This window comes from Capricornis sumatraensis, chromosome 6, assembly GCF_032405125.1.
Source record: "Capricornis sumatraensis isolate serow.1 chromosome 6, serow.2, whole genome shotgun sequence".
NCBI lineage: Eukaryota > Metazoa > Chordata > Mammalia > Artiodactyla > Bovidae > Capricornis > Capricornis sumatraensis.
In genome coordinates this window covers 112156172-112180175 of record NC_091074.1, presented here as the reverse complement: position 1 = coordinate 112180175, position 24004 = coordinate 112156172, and the positions used below count along the sequence as shown (strand labels likewise).

The window sequence follows — 24004 nt, the reverse complement described above, 5'->3', positions numbered from 1 at the left end:
TGCAAGTCCTGGGTCTAGCCCAGCTTCTCCTTCTCCTCCCTGGAGGAAGAGAGCAGGTAGGCTGTCCAGCATGGCTTGGGCACCAACTTAGCCCAAGCACAGGACTCCAGGAGCCTCCAGATCACACAGACCACATCTACAAACATCAGATTCAGAAACACCTCTTGCTAGCTCCATCTGCTCAGAGCCTTGAGGACTGCTGGTGGTGAGAGAGCAAAAAACCCCAGCTTCGTGTGTACTGAAATGGAACGCTGACCCTGGCAGCAGAAACCTAGGCAGAGACGGCACCTCTTCTCCATGGGGTAAACAGCATGCTAAGGGCTGGCAGCTCGCTTGGTCCAGAGTCCCTTTCACGCCATTAGCCCGCTGGATTAAGAGACCCTCAGGAAGGGAGAAGGGTGGGCATTGCACATCTCCGGTGGAGGGGACAAACCCAGAGGCAAGGATTCTGGGTGGAGACAGCTCTGCAGCCCTCTTGATCAGATCACATAAGAGATTCCTCCCTCTTATTTTCTCCAAAGCACTGAGCTTGGGGCTTCTAGGTTCTAACAGAGAGGACTGTTCTGAGGGACAGCATCTGTGGGCGTAGCTGGGACTCTCTCTTGACAGAAATGGCTGGAGTTGGGGACAGGGACACAGGGAGAAGCGACAGGCTCTCCAGGCTGCAACTCACCAATGTCCTCACGTCCTGCGTCTAGCTATACTTGCCCCTCCATGCACGTGTCATACACTGGGGCCACCATCTACATCAGTCTGAAGGTGCCACTCTGAAGAGGGATGTTTTGAAGTGACCCAAAGGACAAATATTTAGATCACACCACCCTCATGGCAGAAAGTGAAGAGGAACTAAAAAGCCTCTTGATGAAAGCGAAAGAGGAGAGTGAAAAAGGTTGGCTTAAAGCTCAACATTCAGAAAACTAAGATCATGGCATCTGGTCCCATCACTTCATGGGAAATAGATGGGGAAACAGTGGAAACAGTGTCAGACTTTATTTTTGGGGGCTCCAAAATCACTGCAGATGGTGACTGCAGCCATGAAATTAAAAGACGCTTACTCCTTGGAAGGAAAGTTATGACCAACCTAGATAGCATATTAAAAAGCAGAGATATTACTTTGCCAACAAAGGTCTGTCTAGTCAAGGCTATGGTTTTTCCAGTGGTCATGTATGGTCTAGATCTGATAGATAGAGTGCCTGATGAACTATGGAATGAGGTTCATGACATTGTACAGGAGACAGGGATCAAGACCATCCCCAAGGAAAAGAAATGCAAAAAAGCAAAATGGCTGTCTGGGGAGGCCTTACAAATAGCTGTGAAAAGAAGAGAGGTGAAAAGCAAAGGAGAAAAGGAAAGATATAAGCGTCTGAATGCAGAGTTCCAAAGAATAGCAAGAAGAGATAAGAAAGCCTTCTTCAGTGATCAATGCAAAGAAATAGAGGAAAACAACAGAATGGGAAAGACTAGAGATCTCTTCAAGAAAATTAGAGATACCAAGGGAACATTTCATGCAAGGATGGGCTTGATAAAGGACAGAAATGGTATGGACCTAACAGAAGCAGAAGATATTAAGAAGAGGTGGCAAGAATACACAGAAGAACTGTACAAAAAAGATCTTCACGACCCAGATAATCATGATGATGTGATCACTAATCTACAGCCAGACATCCTGGAATGTGAAGTCAAGAGGGCCTTAGAAAGCATCACTACGAACAAAGCTAGTGGAGGTGATGGAATTCCAGTTGAGCTATTTCAAATCCTGAAAGATGATGCTGTGAAAGTGCTGCACTCAATATGCCAGCAAATTTGGAAAACTCAGCACTGGCCACAGGACTGGAAAATGTCAGTTTTCATTCCAATTCCAAAGAAAGGCAATGCCAAAGAATGCTCAGACTACCGCACAATTGCACTCATCTCACACGCTAGTAAAGTAATGCTCAAAATTCTCCAAGCCAGGCTTCAGCAATACGTGAACTGTGAACTCCCTGATGTCCAAGCTGGTTTTAGAAAAGGCAGAGGAACCAGAGATCAAATTGCCAACATCCGCTGGATCATGGAAAAAGCAAGAGAGTTCCAGAAAAACATCTCTTTCTGCTTTCTTGACTATGCCAAAGCCTTTGACTGTGTGGATCACAATAAACTGTGGAAAACTCTGAAAGAGATGGGAATACCAGACCACCTGACCTGCCTCTTGAGAAATCTGTATGCAGGTCAGGAAGCAACAGTTAGAACTGGACATGGAACAACAGACTGGTTCCAAATAGGAAAAGGAGTACGTCAAGGCTGTATATTGTCACCCTGCTTATTTAACTTCTATGCAGAGTACATCGTGAGAAATGCTGGACTGGAAGAAACACAAGCTGGAATCAAGATTGCCGGGAGAAATATCAATAACTTCAGATATGAAGATGACACCACCCTTATGGCAGAAAGTGAAGAGGAGCTAAAAAGCCTCTTGATGAAAGTGAAAGAGGAGAGTGAAAAAGTTGGCTTAAAGCTCAACATTCAGAAAACGAAGATCATGGCATCCGGTCCCATCACCTCATGGGAAATAGATGGGGAAACAGTGGAAACAGTGTCAGACTTTATTTTTTTGAGCTTCAAAATCACTGCAGATGGTGATTGCAGCCATGAAATTAAAAGACGCTTACTCCTTGGAAGAAAAGTTATGACCAACCTAGATAGTATATTCAAAAGCAGAGACATTACTTGCCAACTAAGGTCTGTCTAGTCAAGGCTATGGTTTTTCCAGTAATCATGTATGGATGTGAGAGTTGGACTGTGAAGAAGGCTGAGCGCCGAAGAATTGATACTTTTGAACTGTAATGTTGGAGAAGACTCTTGAGAGTCCCTTGGACTGCAAGGAGATCCAACCAGTCCATTCTGAAGGAGATCAACCCTGGGATTTCTTTGGAAGGAATGTTGCTAAAGCTGAAACTCCAGTACTTTGGCTACCTCATGTGAAGAGTTGACTCATTGGAAAAGACTCTGATGCTGGGAGGGATTGGGGGCAGGAGGAGAAGGGGACAACAGAGGATGAGATGGCTGGATGGCATCACTGACTCTATGGACGTGAGTTTGAGTGAACTTCGGGAGTTGGTGACGGACAGGAAGGCCTGGTGTGCTGCAGTTCATGGGGTCGCTCAGACATGACTGAGCAACGGAACTGAACTGAACTTAAAGGACAAATGCCTAAAGCAGAGGATGCCAGCCACAGATAGGTCAGCCACCCTCAGCTCAGCTGGTGGATGGGCCTTTTTGGCTCATAAGGTATCTCTCACAGTTCTGAATTCCCCATTTAAAAATGGACCTCTTGAGGGCTTCCCCCGCAGTCCAGTGGTTACGACTGTGCAGTTCCACAGCAGGGGACGGGGGCTTGATCCCAGGTTGGGGAACTAAGATCCCGAATACCAGGAAGCACGACTGAAAGAAAAAGAACCTCCATATCAAAATCTAAGTTTCTCAATTCTCTTGACAAATAAGTTCCGGCAGCCCTGGGCCTGCATCCTGCATGCCAAGGTGAAGGAGCTGAACTGACAAGGCCCGTGTACACAGAGCCACCCTTGAGGGTCACCAGCCCCTGCTGCCTCCCTGCCTGGTTCTGGAGACATGTCTCCACGACACTTGCTAAAACTTCCTCTCCAAAAAATTCCCTTGGATCTGGTCTTACCACCTCAGGGGACTCCTCCAGTCAGGAGTCCCCTTATCTCAGAAGGCACCAGAAGCATTCCCAGCCAAACGCTGAGATGACCTACACTTGTTTTTTTTTTTTTTTGGCAGTGCTGGGTCTTTGTTGCTGCGCGGGCTTTGCTCTAGTTGCGGCGAGTGGGGGCGACTCTCTAAGCTTCAGTGCATGGATTTCTCGTTGCGGTGGCTTGTTGTTGAGCATGGGCTCTAGGGCCCTTGGGTTTTAGCAGTTGCTTCACGCAGGCTCTGTAGTTGCAGCCTCCAGACTCTAGGGCACAGGCTCAAAAGCTGTGGCGCATGGCCTTTAGCTCCTTGGAGGCATGTGGGCTCTTTCCAGGTTGGGGCTTGAACCCGTGTCTCCAGCCCTGGCAGGCAGATTCTTGACTGCTTAGCCACCAGGGAAGCCCCACCTGTTTGATTCTTATACCATCTCATCTTAAATTTTCTCCTAAAGATATAGGTCACACTCATCTCTTCTACAACATAGACGTGGCTACTCAGAAAAATGTGTTTTTTATTTTTTAATTTTAAAATCCAGGGGCTGGCCCCTCAGCCATACCAAGGCTCTGGCCATGCCCTGGGCTTACTGGATCCTGGTTTTCTGAGGTGGGGGGCGGAGGGGTCTTTCTGCTTCAGCAGGACTCCTGACTTTTGTTTCAGAGCCCATAGAAACTCCTTGATTGAATTTCACCCACCGGCTCTGGGACGTCCACATGGTACGCTGAACAGCAGGAAACTCCCACAGAAGGGGCTTCTGAGGGCAGGGCTGATGCCTCTGGGAGGCTGGCCCAGACTCACAGCCCATTCATGCTGTGACCCCTGCGATTTGATTGATGGGAAGTTGTTCAGCTGACCCAGCAGTGCACCCCTTTCGGGGAGTGCACTGAGAGCTGTTGGTAAAGAAATCTGCCTTCAATGCAGGAGACCGCAGTTCGATCCTGGGATGGGAAGATCCACTAGAGAAGGGAAAAACTACCCACTCTGGTATTCTCGCCTGGAGAATTCCATGGACTGCATAGTCCACGGGGTCGCAAAGAGCCGGACATGACAGCAACTTCCATGTTTACTTTCGCTGACTGTATCGGGTTAAGAACAGGGATGAAGCCCAAGGCGCCGGCTGTTCTGGCAACAGCAGACCTGCTTCAGGAGAAGCTGTCGCCCCTCCTTCCCTGCTCCCGGCTCAGGCCACAGCTGTCTTCTGGTGGCGCTGTCAAAGACTTGCCTTCAGTCCGACTATCCAAGCCAAGCGTCGATGAGCCTGTCTGCAGCGTGAGGCTCAGGGCGAGTCCACCCTGGCAGGGCCCTCGTGGAGGGCTCTGATTCTTAACCTGGCTAGGGTGATGGCCGCGCTGGGAAATTTGGCAGGGCCAGACACCCCTCCGCAGACACTTCAAACTCCACACACATGGTCTAGGAGGCCAGTGCGGGGGGCCAAGAAGCACAAGGCCTGCATGTGACCACAGGGCAAAGGCGAACGTGGACGAGTGCTTCACTTAGGAGATGGGTGCGCTGACTCCGGGCAGGTGGGGAACAGCCACCCCGTCCTGACGAGTGCTTCACTTAGGAGATGGGTGCGCTGACTCCGGGCAGGTGGGGAACAGCCACCCCGTCCTGACGAGTGCTTCACTTAGGAGATGGGTGCGCTGACTCCGGGCAGGTGGGGAACAGCCACCCCGTCCTGACGAGTGCTTCACTTAGGAGATGGGTGCGCTGACTCCGGGCAGGTGGGGAACAGCCACCCCGTCCTGACGAGTGCTTCACTTAGGAGATGGGTGCGCTGACTCCGGGCAGGTGGGGAACAGCCACCCCGTCCTGACGAGTGCTTCACTTAGGAGATGGGTGCGCTGACTCCGGGCAGGTGGGGAACAGCCACCCCGTCCTGACGAGTGCTTCACTTAGGAGATGGGTGCGCTAACTCCAGGCAGGTGGGGAACAGCCACCCCGTCCTGGAGGAGTAGGAGAGCTGGGTCGGAGCATGGCAGCGTTTCAGCAGTCAGCCAATGGGGAGGGAGGTTTAGGAAAGGGGGTGCTGTGAGAAAGCCACTGGGGAGCCTGAGTGGGCCGCTGCATCGGGACGCTGCTCAGAGCTTCAGGACAGAGGAGGGCACCCAAGGGAGCTGGCCTGGCTGCCTGGCAGCCCCACCGGCCTCCGCGTTTGCACCCAGTGTAGTGTCTGGGCCCTGTCTGCACCTCTCCTGGGGTGGAGAGTGCCTTCCCTCCCCAGGCAGGCTTTCCACTCTGGGCCGCATTGGAGACTCCAGTGTCTGGAGTGTGTCCAGACACTGGGTTTGAATGTGTCTCTGACAGCTCCCACTGATTCTTCAGAGTCACAGGTGCCATCTGGAATTTGGCAAAAGCCACAGGCACCCTTCCTCAGAAAACGGACGGTACACACAACCCACAACATCACATAAATGACGTCAGTCTAGGCACACCTGGGTATGCTCCTGGGGGCCTGGGCCACCCTTCCTCCCCTGGGCCAGCGCTCAAGAGCAAGGCCCCGGGGGCCACATGCTCGTGGGTCTCATTTGTCAGCTATCACTGACCCGGCTCTGGTGTCCAGGGCCACCCCGACCTCATCCAATGTCCCTCGGGATGGACTCCAGCTCCGTCCCTCCCAGGTGACCCTCTGTCCATCTCTACTCTCCAGTGCCCAGCTCCTGCCTGGATGACACGGCCCAACCCCAAGCCCAAGAAATAACGCCACGCACTGCCATCTTCCTAAAGGTCGTTTTATTGTAAAACCATAAATACAACACTGACATGAAATCATTTATTTAAGCAACTGATTCTCTCTAACCATTAAAAGGATGTCTTTTTGCCTTGGCATCAACCAACCGGGAAATAATGTTGCAAGAATTCAGGGGAGGAGGGTAGGGGGTGTTGAATTCTGGGCTGGGGCTTTTGGCGATTTAAGGAACCAAGTGGACCCTTCCTCTTCACCCTGGGAATGTCCCACTTTTGGACAAGAACAGACAGGTAAAAACAGCAACATTTAAACAGCTCAGTTTTAAATTTTATTACTTTGTAAAAAAAATTTTTTTTTTTCTGTTCCTTTCCTCCATTTGACATCAGTAAAAGTTTTAAACACCACAAAACTGATTTGGCTATAAATGGAGAAACGGTACCCAAACCAAAAGGAAACCGAAAACCCAGAGGACAAACAGAAAACCCTAAATAAACCCTCAAGTTTGGTCTCGGGGGTTTACAAATCACAAAAACCATCAACTCAACCCCCATGCAACGTGACTCCTTGTAGAACTGCTGGATCCACATCGACGACACAGGAGACCGCAAACAACGTCTGTTAATTAACACAGCAAGGGTGACACTAGGTAACTTTTTTTTTTTTTTAAATACAGTACATGGTACACAGGGTCCCAAGAAAACCCTGCACAAACCCCTTGTGGAGACTTGAGCCAAGCACTGGCTGCTTATAAAAATATTGTGTTGCTACAAAAGTATAAATTAATGCTACCGGTATTAAGAAATATTAAACACATAAAACTTATAAGGATTAAGAAAAATATTCATTAATACCTGTAGAAAACTCTGGCCTAAAAAAGATATTTTTTTGTGTGTTTCTTTTTTTTTGTAAATTTTTTTTTTTGTATTTTTTTAAGATGACTTGAGTTTCTTGCACTCGAAGAGAGAGACACAGTCAGATGTGCCCATGGTATTGCCTAGAACGTCTTTAACTACTGAGAAAGGATGGGGGTGCACACACGTGGTTACTGAGTGGGGCCTGGGAGGGAGGGGGCACCAAGGCTTTCATAAGATTTACCTGATGTGAAAGAATCACAGACATGAAGTTATGGGGGGGGGGGGGAAGGTAGGGTCATCAGAGAACAACCGAAAATAATTTATGCTCTTTAAAAAATCTCTCTGCTTCAGGTGGTTGTACAAAATGACCTCCTGATGCTTGGAGTCTGAATGGCCCTGGACATACTGCCCAGTGGGTCTGGGAGGTTCCAGCCCCGTGGGGCCCTCTGTCTCCTGGCTGGCGAGTTCCAGCCCTGTGCCAGTCCACGAGCTCACTCACTGCTTTGGAACCCGGCTACCCCGTCTGGGACCCTGTTTGGGTGAGAGGGAAGGGTCCTAGGCGGGGACCGGCTGGCACCTGGGTTGTGGGAGGAGCCCCCCTTCCGGTTGGCCTCAGACTCCATGGTCTCTGCCAACCTGGACTTCAGGAAGCGCCACAGGGATCCCAGGCCCCTGAGGTTGCGGACAAGGCTGGGCTGTGCCCCTAAAAGGAACTTTGGTTCAAAGAGACGAAGGTTCCTGGTGGGACGTGTGGGTGGGGAAGCCCCCAGTGGGTCCTGATGCAGACACCGAACTGCAGACCTAGCACATCCTTCTCGGTACCGGAGTCGAATCTTTAAAGCAACGCCCATGGTGGTGGCGGCGGTGGGGCCACGAATATACAAACAGCAACCTGATGCCCTTCACCCTCATCAAAGTGGGAGCAGGTGCCTCTTTGCACAGAACCACAGGGCCCCTCTAGAGAACAGTGGGGCTCCATGGACTACGATCCTCAAACCCAAAAGAGAGAGGAAGGAAAACAACAACTCAACAAGATCCTCCAGAAAACCCCGAGAAGGGAGAACTGGGAGGGGAAACGCAAGAGGGAAAACACTGTATCATTGGTTCACCATAACTGGCCTAGCAAACATTAGCCACAGTGACGAGGGGGCAGGCCCCTTCCCGACTGGATAGAGGGGGCCGAGGCGGGGCTGGCAGGGCCCAGACAGGAGCCCCCCTCCCCACCTACTGTCTCCAGGGGACAGCCTGAGCCTTCCTTAGCCTCTTGGTTTCATCTAAGCCAGCAGCCTTTCTAGAAGCCCTCCTCTAGGTACATCCCAGGCAGAGGTGCTGCCGCTGTTCCCCAGGCAAGGGCAGAGCTATGAACTTGCCCCAGCTCCATGGGGGCAGAAGGAGACTTCCAGCTGTGCCCTGGATGCTCCTCACTCCATCTTTGCCAGCACACCCGTCGTCATGGCAACATCCCAGTACTGTCCCCTTCTGGGTCATTCCTCACGGGACCTCCCTTCTCCGTCAGCAGCCCAGGTTCGTTCCAAACCTTCCCTGTGAAGCTGTGGCTTCCCAGAGTGCCTGCGGCATCCCTGACAGCTCTTCAGGTGCCCACTTTCCAGGGAGTTTAGTCCAAGTTCAAGCACAAGCCTGGGTGACCCCTAAGGGCAGAGGGTCAGCTTCACGGTGGAAAACATGCCTTGCAGAGTTTTTCTCTGGTGCTTCTTCAAAGTGCAGGAGAGAAAAGAGCAAGCTGAAGGACAGGAGGCTCACCAGCCTACAGAGCTGACATCCGAGAGAGTCCTTCCCAATCGGGAGATGTATAGCTTCTCAACTGCGTCGTCGGACTGCTCTCTCCTCACCAGGAAACCTCAGCACCCTTTTCCCAGCAAAGAGCCGAAGCCTGGATGCCAACCATGAAGCTGCCAGGCTGGGTGATGGCAGTGTCCTCGCTCACAGACACAGGAGGTGGTTTTTTATGCCGTGAACCCTGAAATGAAGTAGCCACAAGGAGCTTCATCTGACGGCCCCTGTTTCCTGGCTTCTAGCTACCATCTGGAGGGAGGCCTGGCTGGTGGACCTGGGCAGAGGGAAGAACCATCTTGGCACAAGTCCAGGCATCCATTCATGACAACTGGGATGGCACGCCTGCTCTTGGTGAAGCAGAGACCCCTCGGCTACTCCACACCTGTGGCACCGCCCACAAGGCTATGGTCCTTGGCTTGGGCTTTGGTGGCGAAGCTGACTGGCCTCAGAGGAGGCAGGGAAACCCTGCAGAGTGGACGTGTGTTTTCTCCGCATCCTCGCTGGGGTCCGTGCATGTCAGCAGCAAGGCCCCTTCTGTCCTGGGAATCACACACTTCTGGCAAACTGTGTCCAAGTCAGCAAGGCAGACTCTGCCTTGAGCTGTAGAGTCCCACAGTGGTCAGTGGCCACAGAACTTGGAGGCAGAAGACAGACCTTTCTGAAGGTCCATGTCAGGGCAGGCGCCAGGAGATGAGCTGGAAGAGCCAACCTCAATCCTTTGGCTGAGCTAGAATTTGGATAGGGTGGATATTGCTGGAGACGAGGGGCCAGTGGCTGGGCCTGTGAGATCTTTGGGTTTTATTAAGCTGTTCACTGCAAGGGAGTCTGCAGTAGGCGAGCTGCCTGCGTGAGAAAGCAGACGGAGTGGGGACACCTTGGTACAGCCCTTCCTACTGGCAACAAGAGTGTCTGAAGGATGAAAGACTGGAAGAGAGAAATGACTACCTGTGACCTTGTGCCCATTATCTGGATGAGACAGTCCCAGGAACAGCCTTCAGAAAACTTGTGGCACTCACACCTTCTCTGCAGAGCAAGCCAAGCCCTAAGGATCGAACTGAGGTGGAAAGGAGGAACAGAACAGGAGGTGACATGTGTAACTAGATACCTGGATTTTATAAGACTTCCTCAAAATTTCACGCTGGATGGCAGATATCCCCGAGTTCCAAGAAGGACGCTGATACTTGGGCTTGGTCCTGATGGCTTTGCAAGACAGTGAAATGCCGATTTGCGGAGTGGCCCCTAAAATGAGGCAAGACCAGCACAGCTCCCCACTCAAAAGGAGAGAGAGGATGGGCTCTGAGGCTTGACTCCCACCAGCTACACAACACAGGCAGCTTCCACCCTCCTGTGTGGCTCAGAGTGCCAGGCCTCCCCGGCAGCAAGGCTGGAGGCCTTTGGTTGTAGGCATCTACCCCATCAGCAAGCCTGCAGCCACCTTCTGGAAGATCTCCCAAAGTCTCATCAAATAGCCTGTCAATGCTCCCATATACTATAGAACGTGACACGAGGTGACTGTCCAGTGCAGATAAGAGGCTCTTCCGATGGTGTGACACCCCTTGGAAATTCTGTAGAGTAAATGCCCAGAACTTCTCTGAGAGAGGAAATGGCATGGTGGTTCCTGAGACCATGGCTTGCTGCAGAGAACGTGGAAACGACCCTCTGGGATACATTTCAGTGTGTCCAAGATGTGGAGGGTTAGTTCTCATGAGGCAAACTGAGCAGGCTTGGCACCTGGGACAGTGTTCTGGTCCATGATCCTAAGCCTTGAGTTTTCAAATTAACTTAACTTCCCCAACGTCACTGCCATGGACCGGGGAGTAGGGAGAGGGCTGTTGTACAGTGCTTTTTGAAATCGAGGTATCTCGCAGTTGAACAATGTTTTATTACTAAGGAGGGATGTGGTGGACTTGGTCAGCTCCCCAGGATGGTAGAATGTGCCTTTGCAAATGGCTCCCCCCGCGATGGTGGGCACCGAGGGGATACTGGACCACCAGTATATATTCACTGAGAGGTGGGGTGGGACGCTGAGCACTGATTCTGACAAAACCACCTCTTGAGAGCAGAAAGGGTCACCCTCTTGGCATTTAGGCTAAGTGTGTGGAACCTAAACCGCTCACAGAGGAAGAAAAGCCTAAAACCATCTTTCACAGCATCAAGTTGAATGTGGCCTAATGCCATTCCACCCTCAAACATCCGTCATTGGGCCCGCAAGGCACCGTGCTCAACTACCGTCCTAGAAGGAGGGCTGAGGCTCATGCGGGGGACCCCCGGGGCCGTGGGCAGTGGAACCCCTGGAATCTCCGGGGTCCTGGGGAGGAAGAGGAGGTCGTGGGTCTGAGGTGTGATGGATGTGAACATGGATCAACTCAGGATTCCCTGCTGAGCCAGAAGGGTCAGTGATGCGGCAAGTAGTGTAATGCACTCTGGGTACAGAAATCAGACATTCGCAGTACCAGACGCAGCGAGCCAGGAGGGCGGTCTTCCACTTACAGTCAGCACTCCTAAGCCACATGTTTCTCTGTGGCTTCCACCAAATCCCACGTCTGCGAGACCTGTGACTCCAATACCTCTCCTGGTCTCCAAACAGCACAGCCAAGTTCACAGTCTTGGCTGTTTCAAATACAGGAAAACTGGACCATACAGGGAAGGTTGATAAAAACCTCAGGATACTGAATACACCACTGAGATGAGCTAGTTTACAGTGTGACTCGAGGAACAAAAAGGGCAATCAAAAAAAAAAACAAACACAAAAAAACCCTCCAAAATATAAGTTATAGACATTCAGTGCCTCCTAGCAGAGTCTAAATCAAATTGGAAAAAAAAAGGCAAAAACTGCAAAAATGTTAGGAAAAAATTATTAAGGAGTGGAGACAGTTATCTTATACTTCTTTGAAAATGTCTTTTTTTTTCTCTCTTATATTAAAAAGCAAAAGGTCAGCTTTATATTCTTAAAAGTCTCCTTTCCTGATTTGGGGAGATAGATAGGTGTGTTTCTAAGGCGGCTGCCCCCTGACACCCAGGGGTATCGTAAAGGCAGCAGCTCAATGCCCTGAAGGTGAACGAGAACAAAGTCCAGTGCAGAAGCTGTCCATCTGATGCAGTTTGGAGAATCCATGGCAGGGCAGCTGGGGAGGAGTGGGGCGTGATAGGGTCAGGAAGACTGGGGGCGGGGGTGGCGGGCAGTAGGGGGACCACAGGGTGAAGGACAGAGAGCGTCAAGTCACTTCAGATCTCAGCTGCCTGAACATTTCACAACATCAGTTTGTACAATCTGCACACCTGAAAATGGAGTCTTTTAAAGCCCCCTCACTGAGAAAAGGAAGTGAAGCGTCTTCCCTCTTTCCCAAACACTCAGCTTTCCTGACATGCCCAGTTTAATGCACACACGCCCACAAGGGGGCATGCATGCATGCACCAGGGGAGTGTGTGTGTGCACGTGTGTGCAACACTTCGGGAGCCACGCAGACAAGCACAGAGCTGCCCGTGCACACACATGCACACACACACTGAAAAAAAGCACTTAAGTTTCCAGGGGGCATTTATAATGAGGTCCACAGTGTTTAGAACTTAAATTCCTTTTCTTTGTTTGCGACAGTGTTGTGTGGGTTTTTTTCCTTCTTCTTTGAACGTTCTCTTTTCTTTCTCTCTTTCATTTTTTTTTTTTTTTCAATCTGGAAGTCTTAAAGCATGTTGGATTTCAGAAACATGAGTTTGTTCATATCTTCTGGACTGAGCAGTCGCCTCCTTTTGATGAGAAGTGCTTGTTCACACATATTTACACACCCGCTCCTGGCCCCCACGGCCGGCACCGCGAGGAGCCAGAAGGCAAGCTTGGCGAGTTTTGTGTGCTTTTGGGTCACGCACGACCAGTACTGGAAGAGATCGGGGGTGGCCTGGAAGAGGGGCTCCTGCAGGTAATCGTACACTTCGTTCTTCCCGAGCCGGTCGTCCTCCTGGGTGGCAGGGTTTTCTCCGGGGGCGGAGCGGGGCTTCTTGGCTGCGGGCTCGAAGTCGGCCTCCTCAGTCCAGGACTCCTTGACCTCGTTGATGAGCTCGCACACCTTGCCGATGATCTCCTCGTGCTGGTAGGGGGGCACGGGCCGCAGCTTCTGCTGCGGGTCTAGGATCATGGCCACCTTGTGTGCTGGGTGCACCTTGAAGTTCTCCTTGAGCGCCTCCAGGAAGAGGTGGCACAGCTTGCTCACGGTGCCCGCGTCGTTGGCCTTGGCCGTGAACAGCTTCTCCAGCCTGACGTAGGTAGGGAGCACCAGCTGCAGGGTGGGCTGGCTCTCGTTGCTCAGCTCGATGACCGCCTGCTTCACCGGCGTCAGGATGGCCGCCAGGTTGCTGAGCAGGTGCTTGTTGAGGCTCTGGATGAGGTTCATCTTCTTGGCCCGGCTGTAGAACTCGCAGATTTGCTCGTAGCGCTCGTGTACCAGCAGCAGCGAGTCCGTGACCGAGTTCCAGCAGGGCGGCGGCGAGGTCTCCTCCAGCGAGCCGAAGGTCTCCTTGGCGAGGCCGGTGGAGCCCGCCAGGTCCTCGCACACGTTGAGCAGCTCGATGACCTCGTGCATGCTGCGGGCCTGCAGCGTCCGCTTGCTCAGCACGCTCTGCACCACCGAGTTCAAGGCGCAGGCTGAGCAGCGCAGGCACATGCCAGCCTTGGAGAAGGCAGACGCGCTCACCCGGCAGTCCGTCACGTACACTGTCCTGATCTCCGACATCACGAACTCCGACAGCACGTTCTGCACCCAGTGGTGCACCAGGTCGCCGCTGTCGCGAATGTCCGCGCCCTTCACGCCTAGCACGTAGCTCTTGATGTGGTTGCCCTCGGCCTGGTAGGCCGTGAGGATGTAGCAGGAGTCGGGGCCAACACTCTGCGAGTGGCAGGTCACGCCGATGCCCAGGCAGGCGTTGCTGCCCAAGGCGCACGTGACCTTCACCTTCACCTGGTTGTACATGCGCGGCAGGTGCTTCAGCGCCAGCGTATTGAAGTTGCCCAGGATCTCGGTGACCGAGAAGGCCCCGTAGCGGGCGCCACTGTCCACCAGGGTCTGGGCCAGCTTCAGGAACTCCTTCCCGCTCACCACGCTCAGAGCACCCAGGTCGGCACACATGACCCGCAGCAGCCGCTCTGCGATGTTCTGCCGCTCCTTCTCGGGGATCATGCTGTTGGGTGTCAAACTACCGGTTGTGGCTGGTGGGTGAGGGGGGACACAAAGAGAGGCATGATTAATCCTGGCATTCAAGGCTCCTTGGTCTGGCAGCAGCCTAATACTCAAGCATCTAGTATTAGGAATTACGAAGTGATTTCATCTTGTGTGCAAACTGATGGTCCTGGCAAGTCTTTAACATGTGACAGTCTCCTGGGAATGAAGTTCTGTGATTGACTAGTAATGCCTGCCGTGGGCACGGGAACAGAGGGTAATGGTATGTGTGCAAATATTTGCTACATGTGCCATTCACTTCGACCTCTGAAGCTAACTAGTCTAACCTGTTCCTCAAAACAGAAACAGCCTGATACAAAAGGTGTTAGTGAATAAGATACCTGAGGCCACAGTGACAGGAAAAAGCAGACCAGAGAAATTGTGGGGAGTGGATTCTAATTCTGATTCTGTCATGAATTTGTATCCTCTGATCACAAAGAGATCAGGTCTCCCCAGGCCTCCTCTGTCCATCCCGTGAGGTCAGAATTCCCATCAACTAGGTCTCAGGTATGAAAGTGCTTGGTAAACCGTTATGCATGGTCTTGCATCACCATGGGAGGTACAGGGGTGTGGAGGGGGGCAGAGGGGAACAAGCAGGGGGAGCGGCTGGAGCAGACTTCCACCAGTCCCCGGCATCCGCCTGGGAAAGACCTACTGTTGTTGGTGCTGTTCCTCTGGGCTTGGGGCTTCCACTTCTCCTCCACGACAGCAGGGGGTGATCGGGACTGGTTGGAGGCGATGTTGTTTTCGTTGTCCGCTGTGGGCACAAAGGGGACAGTGTATTTCCCTGAAGCGCCAGAGGCCTGTTAGCTAACAAGGAGAGAACTGGAGCATGCAAGTGAAGACGAGACTGATCTCTGGGACTAGGGCCTGGGTTCAAATCCCGGCTCCTTAGACAACTATCTGATGCCTGCAAAGCATCATTTTCAACACTTGGAAGAATGAAGATAACCCCACAATTGCTGGAAGAACTAATAAGAGATAATATAGGGAAAGAGCAGGGGGCACAGTGCCCAGCATGGAGTAAGCACTCGGGGAATGGGAAGCACTATGTTCTGAGTCTGGATGGGAGGCTCCCCAACACCCACAAGCACGAAGTTCTGAGACTGGGGAAGGGGTGCCCATTATGCCCCAAGAGGCAGAAAGCATCTCACACACTCTTGCTTCTTTGAAGTGTATCTTTTTGTCTTTTTAGTGTATTTACTAGAAACTTAATTAGATGAACACAGCAAAAGCAAAGCCCTGTATGACATAAAGTATATAATTCACAACCTCCTCATGACATGCAGAGGGTGAAACTAAAGCGCACACATAGGATCATACAGAAAACCAGCAGCAGAGCCGGGATGGACAGCCCAGGTCCTTTGGTACCTGGGTGCATCCTCCATGAATTCCCCTAATTTTTGTTAACCTGTACGTTTACATTGGTATTCAGTTTTAAGTGATGGGCACACGCCATACTCTTCTATGCATGGTCACTTCTTGACATTTTTGTAGAACTGTTTCTAAGTAGAAATTATCTGAGTTACATATTTGCCATCAGAAATGACCACACCATCTTTTACTGCACCATACCTTACCAATTGTTAACTACACCCTAGGTCCTGAGCTTCAGGGCTGTGCCATTTCCAGTATGACTATTCTGCTATGAACCTATTTGCCCAATATTCTAATATTGTTTTTCTGTGCTCTTTTATTGTTGTTGTGGGTGTACTTCCTTGAGACATCATCTGACAGGTAGAATTCACAACCTGAGGCTATCAGTGGGTCAGTGCCCTCTGTTCAGGATTGCCAGACATTGTTCTTCCTTTCTTCTCAATTTAAGGCATCAGACCTTAGAGGTCAAGGCCAGAATTTTCATACCTAGAAAAGAGACTTCTCCAACTTCTACATATTCACAGTTAGCCAGCTAGAAGACTCTGGGATGGGCATTCAAGGAATATTTTGTAGCCACTAAAAAGGTGGCTGTGTACCCTGGAGAAACATGTGAAAATGCATAAGATAATGAAAAGCACACTCTAATCAGAATTTCATATGTATTTTTAGAGATATGTACTCTAAACTTACAAGTCAAAGAATGAACAGATTTATGCATCAAAATCTATGGGGAGGGGACTTTCACTTCTGCCCATTAAGGATGCCCTACCATAGGAACTGCTCTCCAGTTTCAAACAACTACTGATCATGATACAACTGCTTTCAAACAGGCAACCCATGGTGTGAGCCCAGAAAAAGAAGCAAATGTGGTGAGCTCTCCGACTGCCCTGCTTACTGCCTGGAGGCAGGGAACTGAACAAGCACAGTGGTCACCTTTAAGAGACAGAGATCAAAATTCAGGCAGAGACAGCTAGAATTTACACGGAAAAGTACTAAGGCAGAGGAAGTGTCAGAAAGAGGGAGCCCTGGAGATTGTAGGGGGTTCCCTGGAGTCTTTGATCAAACTAATCTACCTGTTGCTGTTTAGATGCTAAGTTGTGTCTGACTCTTTTGCGACCCCATGGACTGTAGCCTGCCAGGCTTTTCTGTCCATGGGATTTCCCTGGCAAGAATACTGGAGTGGGTTGCAATTTCCTTCTCCAGGGTATCTTCCTGACCAGGGATCAAACGGGCATCTCCTGCACTGACAGGTGAATTCTTTACAACTGAGCCACCTGGGAAGCCCACTACATATGACCAAATTCCACAGGAATGGGGGAAGAATCATTAAAATGCGGTAGGATGATAATTCCTAGGGCTACCCCACTGGGGAAGTCACCTGTGTTCCCTCAACCAGAATGGAGAGACCAACCTCAATGCACGAGAAATTGGACAGCTCCCTTGTATGCGTGCGTATATGCTACGTCACTTCAGTCAGCTCCTCTGTCCATGGAATTTTCCAGGCAAGAATACTGGAGTGTGTTGCCATGCCCTCCTCCAGGGGATCTTCCTAACCCAGGGATTGAACTCATGTCTCTTGTGCCTCCTGCATCGGCAGGCGGCTTCTTTACCATTAGTGCCACCTGAGAAGCCCTGGACAGTCCCTTTATTATGCAGCTAAATTAGCCATTGATTAAGCGCTGCCCTAGACCTGCCCTAATACATTTTAAGAACAAGCCTCAAATGTATTAAAGTGATTCCAGTTAACAAACTGTAAGCCAAGTTTAATAGTCTCTAAAAAATAAAAACTAGTACCTAACAATATGAAATTCACAATGTCATTCATCTAATCAGTACCGGACATTCAAAATAGTAGGCAAATATGACCTATAACCAGAAAAAAAAAACCCAAAACCTAATCAATAGAAACAGACCTAGGAAGGATAGAGATGATGTATTTAGCCAATAAGAATCTTACAATAGCAGTTGTAAACATCATAAATACGCTCAAGATATGAAGGGAAACACGAATAGCCTAAGAAGAGAAATGGGAGATGTAAAAAAGAGCAAACTAAACTACACTCAAGTGGAACTTCTGAATATAAAAATAAGTGATATAGGAAAAATACACTGTATGGGATAAAAACTAATTAGATGCCACAGAAGAAAGAAAATCAGTGAAGTTGGAGACAGAGCAAAAAAAAAAAAAAAAAAAATCCAATGAAAACCAGACTGGGTAAACGGTTGTAAATAAATAAATGGAGTATGGACAATATTAAGCAGTTTAACACACATATGATTGGAGTCCCAGAAAAAGGGAGTGAGGCAGAAAAAATATTTGAAGAAACGGCCAGAATTTTTCCAGATGAAAACCATAAAATCAAGTTCTAAAAGCTCAACTAACTCAAAGAAAACACCACCAAGGCACACTATCATAATAAAATTGTTGAAAACCAATGACAGGAACAGCCAGAGAAGAGGAAAAATTAAGTACAGGTTAACAAAAATAAGAAAAACAGACCCAGCAGGCAACAGAACAAAGTTAAAGGAGAATGTCAATCTAAAATTCTAAGGGCTGCCCTAGATGAATGGATAAAGAAGATATCATCGTGCAATTGATATAAATTATATTCATACAATGGGATATTACTCAGCTATAAAAAAGAATGAGAGACTTCCTGCGGTCCAGTGGCCAAGACTCCATGCTCTTAATGAAGGGAGCCCAAGTTCAATCCTTGCTCAGGGAGCTAAATCCCACATGCCTCAACTTAGACCCTGTACAGCCAAATAAATATTAAAAAATTAAATAATGCCATTTGCAGCAACACGGAAGGCCTTAGCGGTGATCACACTAAGTGAAGTAAGCCAGACAATGACAAATACCATCTGATGTCACTTTTATGTGGAATCTAAAAAACAAACAAAAAAGGATACAAATAAACTTACATACAAAACAGAAATAGACCAATGACATATAAAACAAACTTATGGCTACCAAAGGGAAAAAGGAAGGAGGGATAAATTATGAATTTGAGATTAACATATACAAACTAATATACAAGGACCCACTGTATAACACAGGTAATTATATTTAATATTTTATAATAACCTTTAAGGGAAAAGAATCTAAAAAAATAGATATATATTCATAGGGATTCAGTTATACATAACTGAATATAACTGAATCCCTATGCTGTATACCTGAAACTAATGCAACATTATAAATCAATTATAATTCAATTAAAAAAACTACAAAAATATTTTAAAAATGAATAATAAAACCCTAAATCCAGTGATACTATCTTTCACAAATGGAAATAAATAAGGGAAAAAAAATCAAACCTGCAACTATAAGAAATGCTAAAGGAAGTTCTTTAGGTATTAAAAAAAAATGATACCAAATAAGAATCTGGATCTACAGAAAGAAAAGAAGAGTACTGGGAACTGTATATATATGAACATAAAAGATATTTTCCCTCATTTTAAATCTCTTTAACAAGGTAACTGACTGCTCATTGGAAAACAGTAACAATGAATTGTGGTAATTACAAGTAGTAATAAACTGTATGGCAACAATAATAGAAAGATTAGGAAGATGATACAGAAGATTTTCTTGAAAGTTTTTCACACAATATACAATATAATATCCTTTGAAGGTAGACTTAATAAGTTAGAAATGTATAGTATAAAACTGAAATAAATCATTAAAAACACCCAAAGAATTACAGTTAAGAAATCCATTGTAGAGATAAAAATGGAATCATAAAAAATTCTCAGTCCAAAATAAGGCAAAAAAATTAGAGAAAAAGGAATAAAGAACAAATGAAACAGTACACAAATAGGAAAATGGTAGATTTAAACCCAATAATATTGAAATCACATTAAATGTAAATGATATGATCTCCACATTCCAAATAAAAGTTAGAGAATGTTATACTTAAAAAAAATACAAGACTATAAAGACATGAATAAGTTGAAAGTAAAAGGTTAAATAAAAGTATACTCCACAAATAGTACTGAAGAGAAGGCAGGAGATGCATGTGGTAGTATTACAGAAAAAACAGACCTCAGAACAAGAAATATGACCAGGGGTAACGGGAGACCGTGCATAATGATAAAGAAGTCAAATCACCAAGAATCCATAATGATCCTATGTTGTGCGCAAGTGGTAACAGAGCATCAAAATTACATGAAGCAACAGTGAGAAAACTGGACAAGAAACAGCAGACCAAACCTACGACTGGAAATTTCAAGCTGTCTTCTCTCAGAAATTGCTACTCTCAGGAGAAAAGACCGAATGCAAATGGACAGAGAGCGGCAGCATCAAGCAGCCCAGTATGCACACAATCGGATCCCCCGAAAAAGGAGGCAGAACAGAAAAATACTGAGACCATACGAAGTACATTCTCTGACCATAACTGAATTAAACTAAAAACCAATAACAAAAAGATACTTGGAAATATTTCAACTATTTGAATATTAAACATCACACCTGTAAGTAACTCAGAGGCCAAAGAAATATTAGGGAGGTCAGAAAATGCTTTGAACTAAATACTAACACATGCAAACCTCAGATTTCAAAATTCATGGGTACATCTAAGTGAATGTTATTTATAACATTAAAAGTTTTATTAGAAAAGGATAAAGGTTTAAAATCAGTGTCACAAAGCTTCACCACTAAGAGATCTAGAGACTACGTTTAAAGAGTAAGTTGAGTCTAACATAAACAGAAGGAAATAATACAGATAAAAGCAGAAATGAATGAAACAGAAAATGGATAAACACAATAGAAATCAAACTAAAAGCTAATTCTTGGTAGAAATCAGTAAAATTGATAGCCCTCTAATAAGAAAGATTAAAAAAAGAAAGGAGAGGAATGCAAATTGTTAGTAGTAGGAATAAAAGAAGGGGACATCTACACATATTAAAGGGATGAATGGGGACATGATTATGGGGACTTCCCTGGCGGTCCAGGTGTTAAGAAGCCACCTGCTAATGCAGGGACACAGGTTTGATCCCTGGTCAGAGAAATAAGATCCCACGTGCGATGGGGTAACTAAGCCCAAGCAGGGCACCTAGAGAAGCCCTGCATGCTGTGGCTACTGAGCTCTAGCACTCTGGAGACCACACACAGCTAGAGAGCCCACGGGCTGCAGCTAGGACCTGATGCAGCCAAACAAACAAATATTTTAAAAAATGATTATGAACAACTTTATGCCAATAAATTCAACCATTTAAGTGAGGCCAAAAAAAATTTAATAAACCTAAAAATATAAAGTATCTAAGTTCACTTCAGAAGAAATAGGTAACCTAAATATCTCAAGTTCTGCAATTATTAAGAAATTCAGATCATAGCTCACATAATTTCCCATAAAGAAAATTCCCACATGAGTTGACTGCAAAGTTTGACCAAATATTTAAGGAAGGAATAATACAGATTCCAAACAAATGGTCCCAAAAATCAGAAGAGGAAAGATCATTTCCCAATTTGTTTTACAAGGCTGTCATTACCTCAATCCAAAACTAAAGAAAAAATTATAACAAAAGAAAGTACAGGGACTGCCTGGTGGTCCAGTGGCTAAGACTTCACACGCCCAGTGCAGGGAGACCCCAGATTCAATCTCTGGTCAAGGAACTAGATTCTACTTGCAACTAAGAATTTGCATGCCTTAACTACAAAATCCTGCTGGAAGGTCCTGTTTGCCTCAACTAAGACTAAGCACTGCCAAATAAGTACATAAATAAATATTTTTTTAAAAAAAAGAAAAGAAACTACAGACCAATATCCCTCAATATATACACAAAATGCTTAACAAAATATTAGCAAAGTAAATATAGCAATATATAAAAATAATAACATATCATGGGAGTTCCCTGGTGGTCCACAAGTCAGGACTCAGAACTTTCACTGCTGTGCCCTGGGTTCAATCCTTGGTTGGGGAACTAATATCCCACAAACCATATGGGATAAAATAAAAAAATAAAAATAATAGCACATCATGAATAAGCAAAGTTAATTCCAGAAATGGGGTAGTTAATAAAAGAAAACCAATCAGTGTAATTTCCTATACTAAGGGGGGAAAAAAAATAAGAAAGATCATTTTATCTCCATAGATAAAATGCACTATAAAAGTGATAAAATCCAATACCCACCCATGATACAAAATCTCAGCAAACTAGGAAGAGAAGGAAACTTTTTCAACGTGATAAAGGACATCTATAAGAACCCTTAAGTTTACTGATCTGATAGAAATAAAAAGGATTATTTATAAGGAAATACTATGAACCAATTAGACAACCTGGATGAAACAGACAAGTTCCTAGAAAACATAAACTACAAAAACTGACTTAAGCAGCAGAAAATCTGGATATACTTATACAGAAACTGAATTAGTGATCAGAGTACTGACCACAAAAAAGAAGCAAAGGAAAGCCCAGGTTCAGATGCCTTTACTGATGAACTGTATCATATGGTAAAGACCTTTTCACAAATTCTTCTGAAAATAGGAAGGAACACTTCTCAATTCATTCTATGAGGCAGGTATTATTCTGACACCAAATCCAGACTAAGAAGTCACAAGAAAAGAAACTATGCCCACTATACCTTTTGACTATGGATACAAACACCCTCAATAAAATACAGCTGACCAAATCCAACAACACATACAACAGGCTATACGCTATGACCAAGCAGCATTTATTCCAGGAATACAGGTCGGTTCAACATGCAGAAATCAATACCATATTAATAGAATAAAAGACAAAAACTACCTGATCATTTTAATTGATGCTGAAAAATTATTTGACAAAATTCAATAGTCTTCCCTGGTGGCCCGGATGGTAAAGAGTCTGCCTACAACGCAGGAGACGTGGGCTCAATCCCTGGGTCGGGAAGAAACCCTGGAGAAGGCAATGGCAATCCACTCCAGTACTCCTGCCTGGAAAATCCCATGGATGGAGGAGCCTGGTAGGCTATAGTCCATGGGGTTGCAAAGAGTTGGACACAACTGAGAGACTTCATTTCACTTCACTTCAATACTCTTTCATGATAAAAACACTCTCAACAAACTAGGAATTGAAGGGAATTTTTCAACCTGATAAAGGGCATCTATGAAAAACCCATTACTAACATTATACTTAATGGTTAAACATTAAAATTTTTCCTCTTAAGATCAGGAACAAGGTAAAAATGAACACTCTATCTCTTTTATTCAACATGCATTAGAGGTTCCAGTCAGGGCAATTAGAAGAAAAGAAAGAAAGAAAAACAAAAAGAAAGGGCATCCAGATGAATGGAAGAAGTAAAATAATCTCTATTTATAGATAACATACTACATCACTGTGTGTATAGAAAATCCTATGAAAAACACAGATACACACACAACTATTAGAACTTGTAAATAAGTTCATCAAGATTTTAAGATACAAGGTCAACATATTAAAGAAATTATACTTGTGTATATTAGCAATGAACATTCCAAAAATTAAATTAAGGAAATAATTCCATTTACAATAGCTTCTAAAAGAGTAAAATACCTAGGAATAAATTATAAAATAAGATTGTACACTTGAAACTAAAAATATGTTTGAAAGATTCAAAGGCAGCTTAAATAAATGAAAAGGCATTCCATTTTCATAGATTAGAAGACAATATTGTTAAAATGGCAATATTCCCTAAATTGATCCAGATTCAACCCAATCCCTATCAAAAGTCCTGCTATCTTTTTTTGCAGATATTGACAAGTTGATCCTAAAGTTTATGCAGAACAGCCAAGTACTCTTGAAAATGAACAAAGCTGGAGAGCTTAGACTTCCTGATTTCAAAGCTATTATAAAGGCATGGTAATCCAGACAGTGTGGTACTGGCACAAAAATAGACATATAGACCAATGAAACAGAATTTAGAATACAAAAATAAACCCTCAAATTTTCAGTCAACTGATTTCTAACAAGGGTGCCAGGGCAATGCAACAGGGAAATGAATAGTCTTTTCAAAAAACTGAGCTGGGAAAACTGGATACCCACATGCAGAAGAATGAAGTTTGACCCCTACCTCGCACCACATACAAAAATCAACGCAAAATGGAATATGGGCCTAAATCTAAGAGCCAAAACTAGAAAACTCTTACAGAAGAAAACAGGAGTGAAGTCTTTGTGACCCTTGTTCAGGCAATTATTTCTTACACATGACATCAAAAGCACAAACAATGAAAAAAAGTCTTCATCAAAAAATTTTGTGCTTCAAAGGACAGCATCAAGAAAGTGAAAAGACAACCTACAGAATGGGAGAAGATGTTTGTCAATCATCTATCTATAGAGGCTTCATGTCTCTACAGAGATAAAATGATCTCTTACAACTCAGTAATAAAAAACCCCCAAAACACCCAATTAAAAAATGGGCAAAGGATTTGAACCAACAT

The 24004-nt window shown here is 46.3% G+C and overlaps 1 protein-coding gene across 1 annotated transcript in view; it reads right to left on the bottom strand.

Moving 5' to 3' along the window:
- Positions 1-12701: 12701 nt before the first annotated feature.
- ZNF618 (zinc finger protein 618) overlaps positions 12702-24004 on the bottom strand; it is a 74174-nt gene continuing 62871 nt past the window's right edge. The window contains 2 exon segments of the mRNA XM_068973657.1: positions 12702-14218; positions 14884-14985. Coding sequence (XP_068829758.1) covers positions 12702-14218; positions 14884-14985 — 1619 coding nt within the window.